Below are 11,291 nucleotides of genomic sequence, written 5' to 3' on the forward strand. Positions count from 1 at the left end.
ACACACCTACTACTAAGTACACCCTTATGAAGTTGTATATGTCCAAACCCCCTGCCCCATCTTCTTGTTGAAAGTAAGGTAGATGCAGAAGATGGAGGTCTCCAAGCATGAGGGGAAGTTATCTACTTACTCAGACTGTCCCTATTCATGATCTTTTATGGTTGGCTCACCAAAAAAATTAATAAAAAAAAAAAAAAAAATTCTGTGAGCTAGGCTGCCGCAATGAGCCGCTTCAACAAAAGGATCGTGCCTTTTTATTTCTTCATATTGTCAAGTGTCCTCTTTAAATAGATGGATTAAACTATTTTTTAGATTTAAATTTAAATTAAAAACTAATTAATAAATAACTAGTTTTAGTTTTATATTTGGTAAAAAAATCAAATAAAACATACGGAAATATGTAATTTCTGTAAAATAAAACCAATATTTATATAATATCGGTGGAGTTGAGAGCTAATCAGAAACTAGCAAAACGATCCTTATCCCACTTTTCATTCAAAAAACATTATGCCCTCTTACACATACATCCCCTGATCCACATGTAGGGGGACGTATTGAAACGTGTTCAGCACGTGTTAAGACAAAGGTGCGCCGTATTTAGGGCAAACGTACGAGAATCTGTAATTTTGTCTTTTCTTTTCTATGGGATATGAATGAAACTGCCTCCTTCTTCACTTCTTCACTTCTTCTCCTTCATTTCTCCTCTTCTCTTCTTTATTCGCTTCCTAATCTTCTTCAATACCTAATTCTAACTTCTCAAATCTCAATTCAACCCTTAATCACCCTGCGCAAGTGTTGCTTCCACCGTGGCTCTGCCATTTTCGACCATATCTCCAATCCAGTGTTCATGTTCCCCGGTTCCCCCGTAGGTATCTTTGTTTCTATTTCGATATACAGTTTTTTCTCTTTAATTTCAACTCTATCGAATAATTATCATTCGCTCCGAAGCACTTTTGCATATGATCTTGTTTATGAACGAATCTGTTAGTTTTAGGAATTCCTTATGATTCTATTTATATACCTTTCATCTCCATGTTTGCTTATGTTTGTTATTGCTTTCTGAAATTTTGTACTCAAGCATATCATCTCTTTGTATCTTATAACACAGATTTTTCAATCACCTGAAAGGAATTGGTAGTCGTTGAACAAAATCATTAAAGGGATCGAGATTAGCAACACTATAAGGTATAATCCAATATGTCAGAAAGTGAGATACAAAATGCACATTTACCCAATGAGATTATAAAGGAAATCCTTTCTCGACTCCCTGTGAAATCCTTATTACAATTCAGATGCGTATCAAAACATTGGAAATTTGAAATCGCAAATACCGATATTATCAAATCACACCTTAAACACGCATTATCTTCATCAACCCAACACCGAATCCTCATTCCATCTTCCCCTCTTCTATCGTTAAGCTATAACCCATCACCAAACAACATCTATGAATCAACAGAAATTCATTGTCCATTTTTGAACCCAAGAACTCACACCAAGATTATGGGTTCATGCAATGGTTTGGTATGTTTAATGGATGACACAAGAGACATGATAATCTACAACCCATCAACCAGAAGACATTTCAAGCCCTTTCAATTAGCTCAACAAGCTCTTTATTTCTCAAACCGGGTTGAATTTGTATACGGATTCGGGTGTGGGTCTGGGTCGAACCCGAATGACATGAGAATGATTAGATTTCCTCGATTTGCACGTGACTTTAAATACAATAAATTTATGGAACACGATAAAATTACTACTTCTAGTTCTTCCTATGATTTTATTGATACAGTTGGGACTTTTTTAAATGGTGTTCTTCATTGGTTAGCGCATCGAAGTGGCAATAATGATGATCATAGATTAATAGCTTCATTCAATGTATCTGAAGAGACATTTTTGGACATTTGTTTGCCAAATCAAGATTCAAGACTTCCGTGTTATGTTTTGGGTGTTTTACATGGATGTCTTTCTGCGCTTTGTAATGCTATTTGTTATACAGAAGTTGAGGTATGGTTGATGGAGGAATATGGGGTGGTTGACTCTTGGAAAATATTCGTTAAAATTCCACTTTATACTGGGATTGAGAACATTTCGTATATGAGGCATTTGAGGTCCTTAAATGATGATGAAATTCTTCTTGAGATTAATTTGCAATCGTTTGTGATTTATGATGCTAAGAAGAAGATGTTTAGGCATGTCACGAGTGCTAAAGAATTGATTTTGTTTGGAGATGCTGTGGTTTATGTGGAGACTTTGCTTTCACCTGAAGTCTTGTGTGTGATGCATTAGTTTTTAAAGAATATAATAATGTTTCATATAGGGTGCTATTAAATTTTTATCCATCTTTTTTTATGGGTCTTGATATTTATATGAAACCCACTTTCTATTTTTTTATTATAGAATCGTAGTTTCATATATACTCCATTGTATTTCCATATGTGTTGTATTTTGAAAAATCTATGAGTTATAATAAATGGCAACTGCTTCCTCTTGATTTGTTGAAATACTATAAAAATATCTCAACTTTTGATTTTAAAAGAAAGGAAGATGTTCTTATTCAAAAATGATAAAGCATCGGTATTGGGATATATTGTTTTGAAAAAACTCCTCAAAGTTTATAACAATGAAATTGCTTTGTGCTTAAATAAATTTATTATTAGGTTCCATTAGATATAATATTAAAACTAGGGAAGAATCCCCCGTTTCGGGGTTAGTTACACAATTGATGTTACATTTTGTCCAAAAAAAAAAGTCATTCATCACCCTTGTATCTTTTGGGATTCTTCTTGTATCTTTTGGGTAAATTTTCAGTTAAATTACTAAAGAATTTCATGGTGTTTAATAAAACTTAACACCAATTATTTGCGTTTACACATTACATTTCTTCTTGTAAAATTAATCTCTAACAATACTCATTATACAAAGTATTCCACAATCTGAAAAAAAAAAAAAAGAAAAAAAAGAAAAAAAAACACTTTTAATACATGAAACTGATGAAAACTTTCCAGTTTTTCATATTACTCTTTGTTTGAGTTTTTTTACTGCTTTAGATATATAGTTGTAAAAATGTGTCATATTAGAGATCAAGGGCAAAATGGTAATATTGATACCGCTATAAAAGGTTTTGTCTACCGATTTAGGCACAATATGTAACCTGTTAAACATTTTTGAATTTGAAATTAGTTCATAAAAACAATTACATATAGATATAGTGTTTAATGAAAGGACAGTTGAGATTCTAGTTGAGATTCTGTAATCAATTGTCGAGAATAACGAAGAAATAATAATAATAATAATAATAATAATAATAATAATAATGTTGAAAATGAGAAATGTTAAATGTATGAAATGTAATCAATACATGGAGATTTTGGCTTTGGTGCTCTCAAATAGTTGTTCTGCAATAACAGCTCCATTTCATGTGACATCCCCAATTTTACGGTCAGAAAAGACCGATTTATTTATGTTTTGTTTTTATAAAATCAGAGTAATCTTTTTTAAGGAAACGATTGCGAAATTTGTTCCCAAAACAAGATATGATAATAACTTATCAAATCATTTCTCAAAGAGAATGTATTTTATTTAATAATAAAACCTTGGGATGTCATGTTCCGATACAGACCAAAAACATAAACAATACAAAATAGACCTTACAACAATTATTTATAACTACTGATTTATAATCCAAAATCTCTCGTCAAGTCCATCAACTTATACCCTTGTGTCATTACCTGTAATGCAAAGAAAACTGAGTGGGTCAGGCTTGGGAGTCTGGTGAGCATATAGGGTTTTCAACCCATAATAATACATTTATTATATTCAATTATCAAACAATCAACCCAAAGACCCATCCCCATTATCCTCTTTATTTCTTAAGGTTTTACCCTAAGAATCAACTATCCTTTATCCATTCGTTCCTAAGGATTTACCTAAGGAATCGGCACGAAGTCCATTGCTGCCAAAGTTTATCTATCAGGTACTAAATTCATAGCTATCAGGCGCTAACTCCATAGTCACCAAGGTTCACTCAACAAGCGCTAACTCCATAGTCGTCAAGGTTTACTCAACATGCGCTAACTCCATAGTCGCCAAAGTTTATACAATAGGCGCTAACTCCATAGTCACCAAGGTTTATACAATAGGCGCTAACTCCATAGTCACCAAAGTTTATACAATAGGTGCTACGTCTCATAGTTGCCACAATTTCATCTACCCATGTTCTACCCAACATATTTTGTAGATATAATATACATATATAATTTGAATCATTTAACACCCGTATAAAAACATCAATTCCAAGCTCATCTCAAATAGACAAATAATACATAACACATAACACGTATTTCATAGCCAATACTTTATATTTATGTGTTAGAAGAAAGTAACCACACACTCACTTGATTAGACGATGCTCGGACAGCACTACGGCTTGTAAAAGTAGTATTCTTCGGTAGATCTGGAAGATCTTCGCAAAAAAATCGGGCTTCTTGCGGGCAGAGCTTTGGCTCGGGAATTTCACTTCTCGGGATCTTCGGGCTTCGGGACTTGCTTCGGGTCTTGGGGTTGATACCGGGGCTTCGGGGGTATTTCTTTACACGTAAATCGATGCAATACAAGTGAGAGATGAGAGAATGAGCAACCAAACTCGGCTAGCCCTTCAAATCTATTTATAGGGCAAAATTTGCCCTTGCCACGTCGTGGCACCTTTTTCCACGTCGTGGGCTTGGTCGTCACTGCATGCGTCATCGCAAGTTGCGTCTGGGGGACTCCAGGAGGTGTCAGAAGACTTGCAACGCTGTGGCACTGCTTGCCACGTCGTGGTATCTGACAGTTTTGGGGTTTTGCGCCCCGAACTTCAGAAATTCATAACTTTCGTATACGAACTCCGTTTTCGACGTTTTTTATATCGACGCGTAAGTGAGATTATGACCTACAACTCCCGTTTAGACTCCATTGGCTAATTCTGACTTTATTTTTAATATATTATAAATATATTACTTATATATTATTTTTAGTAGGCCGGGACAGGAAAACTCCGTTATAAATTCATAACTTCTTCATCCGACGTCCGTTTTCGCCTATCTTTTTATCGTTTCACTACTATTAACGAGATCTTTGATTCTCGTTTAGATTGTTTCGGCTAAAAACCGCTCGATCTCAAATCGAGTATTCGAGCTGCATACTGCTAAGTCGAAACTTCAGAAAATCATAACTTCCTCATACGAAGTCAGATTTGGAAGTTCTTTTTATGCACGCTCTCGGTTTAACGAACTCTTCAACTCTCATTTAGATTACTAAGGCTAGATATCGTTCTATCTTAAATTCGTATTTTACATCATTCGGCGTCGTGCCGGTTCTGTCGCGAAACTTCGACAGATCATAACTTCTTCGTTATAACTCGGATTTCGGCATTCTTTATATGTACGGAATCCTTGTAACATATACTATAACTTAGTTAAGATTAATCCTTCTAAATATTCTTCCATTAAAAAGTCATTTTTGATGCTTATCGTCTCTAAATTGATTAGCCCGGATCTACGGGCGTTACATTTCCATCTGCTTTTTTAATCTCCAGATGAGCCTTTTCATAAAATCCAATACCTCTTAGTGCATCTGTAATGAAATCATCAAACTCAATTGCAATTGTTGCTTCCGCTTTTGCCCCATAAACCAACCTCTGCATTAACACAAATAAACTAAATAATCAATCTTTTTTGGATTAGAGGGGTAAAATGGTCATTTACACTCTTTGTTCATGCAGAACGTAAAAGATTGTTACAAAAGGGACAGATTTGTTTATAGTGTCGTAACTTTACTCTCATTTTTAGGTAAAAGGGTAAAGATGTCATTTAGATTAGAGACGAAACTGCGCCTTCATTCTTAGCCGTGAGGGAGTTGAAAGCACATCATTGACTACCATAGGCTCGCCTTTTGACCAATGCAATTAGGGGCGTATCATTTACAACAACATAGAAGTCAAGGAAATTAGAAAAATGAATCGGTGTTCCTTCAAAGTAATAACAAAATTCACCCAAAAATAACCCTAAATAGAACGACAACAAAACCCAAACAGACCTCTAAATCGTATAATTATAACAATCTGCCTCATATTCCTTTAGCTGATGGAGCTCTGAATTCTTATATGGTATGCAGTTCAACAAATCTTCTCTAAAGTAGGAGGCTTGTTCACATAGAAAAAAAGGTCAGATTTATTGTTAAGAAAATATAATTACTTTCATGGTAAAACATTTTTTTGTGATAAATAACTCCAAAATATAACAAAATACAAATACTAACCACACATTCTTGAACGCATTTTGAGAACTTTTTATTTCTCTCAACAGAAGTACCATTTGATATTGGTAAGCTTGTAGGATCAATACCAGATCCTTGAAAGAATCTCAAATTTCTTGCATGAGACTTCAATGGTGATGGGGTTACATCTGCCACAAACACCGAAAAAACACCAAACTGCAAACTAAAATACCAATTAAAATTACATAAATACCATTGCTTTATCAAAATTTCCAATACCTTATGTGTTAAGGGCATGTTTTCAAATCTAATCAGATTGATGGCTTGCATTGATGGCACCAACAATCGGATTGAACAAAATGGTACCGATGCAATACTTTCACCTTCGTTCTCTGGAATCCATTAATTCTTTTAAATACTCTTATTACAGCATCCATGACAGGTGAGAGAGGTGCCTCTGTTTCTTCTTTGCCAGAGATTAAGACCTGATGAGGTAACCACAAGTATTATGGCTAACTACGTTTATATCTCGCATACAGAAAGTAAAACTTGCATGATTATGAACCCTAAATTAGTGTAGAGCTTCTCGAATTCAATAGAGGTGAAAGAACGCTTGAATTAAATGAAAAGATTCGAGATTTACAGGTTGAAACTGAAGAGAAGAATTTGGAAACAACTTACAATGTGGTCAGGGGTACCAACAGGAGCGTCGAGTACGCGGATTCGAGCTTTGGTGGCTTCGCACATCTTTTTGATTATATCTCCTTTCCGTTTAATTATACTCCCAACCTTGAGCACCGGCATAAGCAATTCTTGTATCAATTGTCTTTCCTGTTGCTGCCACCTGAAGGTCAATAATCCTCTTATACATACACATATACACTGAAAAATAGTCCGTTTAAACGGCAAGAGGTTTCTGAGACAAAAGAACAAAAAGAAAGTAAAGAAATAGGTAGACGAAGAACAAAATCGAAAATTACCTCAAATATGAAACTTTACAAACTTCAACATGTGGGTTCCAAAATAAAATTCATCGTTTAGGAAGATGCTTCAGGTAACCAATATTACCGGCGAGGGTTTCAGTGCGTCGAAATCCATCATCGTCAAGTGGTTGTTATGGGGTAAACAGAAATCGATCGGTGTAGCTGACGGGTTTTTGGGAAATCGGTGAGATGTAGAGAAAGAGAGGGTGTGACGGTGGTTCATACGGTAATGGGAGGAAGTGGAGATCGCTGCTTTAGATAGAGAGAGAAGACGATGCGAAAAACTTAAAAAATGAATGAATAGAAAGAAGAGGGAACGACTGGAAGGGGTTGGAGACGGTGGTGGTGTGCTAATGAGAAAGCAGTGGAGAAAATTGATCGGAAGAGAAGGAGGGCCAGCCGATTTGAAGAGTTGCCTCTAGAGAGTCGGATAAAATGGGAGAATAGAAACGATAAGCGTCGTCGACACTAACCATTTTTCTATTGGTTTACACCGGTGGTGAAGGACACGTAGTAGAATCAAAGGCGGTTACCAAAACAAATAAGCAAAAATAGATAGAAAAAGAAAAAAAAATGGTCCAATAGGAAGAGAGTACTGTGCATTATGTAGTTGTAAATTAATATATATATATATATATATATATATATATATATATATATATATATATATATATATATATATATATATATATATATCTTTACTATCTTATAAAAGAAATCTCACTATTTCTAAAAATAAATTGAATATAATAGGGAAATCTCCAATAAAGTCCTAAAATTTTAACCCGGTTTATGTTTTAGTCCTAAACTAATTTTTGTTTACGAAAAAGTCCCAAAAACCGGCAAAAGTTTGTATTTTGATCATTTTTAACTGGTTGGAACCGGTAACAAATTAATTTAGGACTATTTCATAAATTGACCCAAAATATTGGGACTTTTCTGCAAAAACAAAAAATATTAGGGTTTTTCTGCAAACAAAAACCTTATTATTATTATATTAAAAATATAATAAGTATACTATTTTTTAAATTTGTTATTATTAATATTATTAATAATACATATAAATACATTTAAATTAAAAAAATATTAAAGACATTTTATAAAGGTAAAGGTTGAGCGGATGGTAATATTTTAAGTTTTGAGATCATGAATGTCTGTTTGTATATTCTAACTTTGTATATGGTCATTTCACATTTGTTATTATTGTTTTTAATTCAGAATATTAACATTTAACAATTTAAAAGAAGCTACTGATTTTTCAAATTGTTTACAAATAGTGAGCATGTGATATGCATGTATGTCTTGTGTGTAAGTATTTTTGAATTACCAACATGTGTGTTGCTCTTTTTCATTACTTTATCCTTGTGGTTTTTTTTGGAAACATAGCAGATATAGTGTGATAAAGCAAAATAAATCATATTACTTTCTATTAAATAAGATATTTTAATTAATATTTTCGAATTTTGATATGGGCCACCAATGTAAATATTTATTGTGGATCTGTTGGATTTGAAAAGAAATCATTCTACCTTAAGAAATTTTATATACAAAGTGAGAAATCCTTTTATCTTAAACTATTTATACATAATTTTACAAATAGGCAACTTCTTTTAAATTGTTAAGTGTTAATATTTTGAATTGAAAACAATAATAAGAAATGTTAAATGATCATATACAAAGTGAGGACATACAAGCAGTGATTTCAATGCTTAAAGCATTACCATCACCACCACCTTCACATTTAAATAATTTCTTTAATATATTTTTATTTAAGTGTATTTATATGTATTATTAAAAATAATGAGTTTAAAAATTAGTATACTTGTTTATAATAATAATAATAATAATAATAATAATAATAATAATAATAATAATAAGGTTTTTATTTGCAGAAAAGTCCTAATATTTTTTTTTGCAGAAAAAATCTCAATATTTTAGGTCATTTTGTGAAATAGTCCCAATATTTTAGGTTAGTTTATGAAATAGTCCCAAATTAATTTGTTGTCGGTTCCAACCGGTCAAAAGGGGTCAAAATGCATACTTTTGCCGGTTTTTAGGACTTTTTCGTAAACAAAAATTAGTTTAGGACTAAAACGTAAACCGGGCCAAAATTTTAGGACTTTATTGGAGATTTCCCAATATAATAATATTATTTTTTTAAGACGTTCAAATCATTAAGCTAATAGTACAAGTAGTCATCAATAAAATAATATTAAATTTTAACCTGTGTTTTGATTCCTTATACTTCTCAACAAATTCTATCTCCTTCCCTGAATTTCGGATAATTCAAAATTTGAAACCATCAGAAAATACATGTTGATTCAAATATCCCTCCTGCAGATGGCTCTTTATTAACAAGTTTTTATTTTAATCCTTACTTGTAATTGATTTCATCATTTTTAACTTTTTGTATTTTTATCTTATAAATATATTGGGTGAAGGCTTTATTATATTAGGTTTGTTCCTAAAAAGGTTTTTACTATGTTTCTTTAATGTGTTGGCTTTGCAGGTTTAAAAAACTCAACCAAGAGGGCCAGTTAGAGCATTGTATTATCATTAGTTTGTATATTTTGGCATCTTACTTTTGCAATAAAGAACGGTTAAACACAAGATTTGACATAATTAAGGTAGTTTGTATATTTTTCATCTTGTTTAGTCTAAAAATGAAACATTTTTCATCATTGGTCCTTATACTATCAAGTTTCATCACATGGACTTCCTGATTACGGTGATTATTGTCCTTATTATAAGGTTCTATATAGATTTTGTTCAATATTTTAAGGTTTTGAGAACCTAAATCAATATGAATCCTTGAATTACATACCATCGTTGAAAATGTTTTAATTTGTGACCAAACTTGGTTTAAAATCACAATGAACAAGTTGACACTTGAGTATTTTGGCATTCTCAAAGGCCTATTTATCGACTTTTGAATCACAACACCTGATATTCTAAAGGTTTATTTTTATAAACTATTATTTATATATTTTAGCATTTTACTTAGTAGGACATTAAATTAATAAATGAATTAAGGAAAACGAAAAAAAAGAGGACGATAAACAGTACAAGTGGTTTGGATATGTATAAATGGAAGTAATAACCATTTAGGGGGTGTTTGGCAAAAATGACGTATTAGAGGTTCCCCACCGGAATAAGTTATTTTAATCCAAACACTTTTTTAACTTATAGTGATGTGGAACCTAATAAGTTGTTTTAAAAAAGCTTAGCCAAACACCCCCTTAATATGGTATGATAATGCTCTTGAAAAATAGATATCATTTAATATTCATTTCTCGAAGTGAACGCAAAATGATTTTAACTCTAAAGAGATCAAACTATTCGCCGCCCGCCGCTTTGCGCGGGTAGATGGCTAGTATATATATATATATATATATATATATATATATATATATATATATATATATATATATATATATATATATATATATAGAGAGAGAGAGAGAGAGAGAAGAGGATATTAACGAAAATGACAACTTTTAGTGATCATATATAATGTTTGACCATTCTTTTAAAAAATGACAAAAGTATCAAGTTTAGAATTTGGACGGTTTAGGAGTTTCAAACTCCGTTATTGTGGTACAATTGTCTCAGTGTTGGACATTTTCATAATCTCTATTTAGAGGATTAAGTCGGCAAGTAGATGTAGCATCATTTTGATGTCATTTCACATATCACATCACCAATAGTGTTATAACAACAAGTGAGGAAATGATTACCATGTTGCTTTTGTTATAACATCAACTTTTTTCCATTTTATATTTTTTAAACTTTTTTTCGATTTTTTTTAATTTAACCAAATATTTTTTAAATATAATATAATAAATAAAACATAATGTTTAAAAATTATAAATAACATATAATAAAAATAATTTTTAAAGATTAAAAATAACATAGAAATTAAATTACGCATAACATCCAAATTAAAAAAAAAAAAACAAATACAACGCTATTCGTTAAAAAAAAACATTTTTTTTTAAAAACTAAACACTATTCGTTATCATTATTGTTACCATAGAAAATATAATCCGCCAA

At 32.0% G+C, this 11,291-nt stretch overlaps 1 protein-coding gene across 2 annotated transcripts; it reads left to right on the forward strand.

The window, feature by feature from the left end:
- Positions 1-607: 607 nt before the first annotated feature.
- Positions 608-2,462, forward strand: LOC111901578 (F-box protein CPR1). Of its 2 annotated transcripts, none has more exons than XM_023897445.3 (2): positions 608-869; positions 1,109-2,462. In XM_023897445.3, exon 2 carries the CDS (start codon positions 1,198-1,200, stop codon positions 2,287-2,289), a length of 1,092 nt encoding a protein of 363 aa, XP_023753213.1. In that variant the 5' UTR covers positions 608-869; positions 1,109-1,197; the 3' UTR covers positions 2,290-2,462. The 2 variants fall into 2 exon arrangements, with proteins under 2 accessions (XP_023753213.1, XP_023753214.1); XM_023897446.3 differs by having other exon boundaries at positions 608-865.
- Positions 2,463-11,291: the final 8,829 nt, after the last annotated feature.

The sequence above is a fragment of the Lactuca sativa genome, chromosome 9 (assembly GCF_002870075.4).
Source record: "Lactuca sativa cultivar Salinas chromosome 9, Lsat_Salinas_v11, whole genome shotgun sequence".
NCBI lineage: Eukaryota > Viridiplantae > Streptophyta > Magnoliopsida > Asterales > Asteraceae > Lactuca > Lactuca sativa.

What these genes read in the sequence shown, in the direction of transcription:
- LOC111901578 (XM_023897445.3), top strand. Translation starts at nt 1,198, where the DNA reads ATGTCAGAAAGTGAGATACAAAATGCACATTTACCCAATGAGATTATA.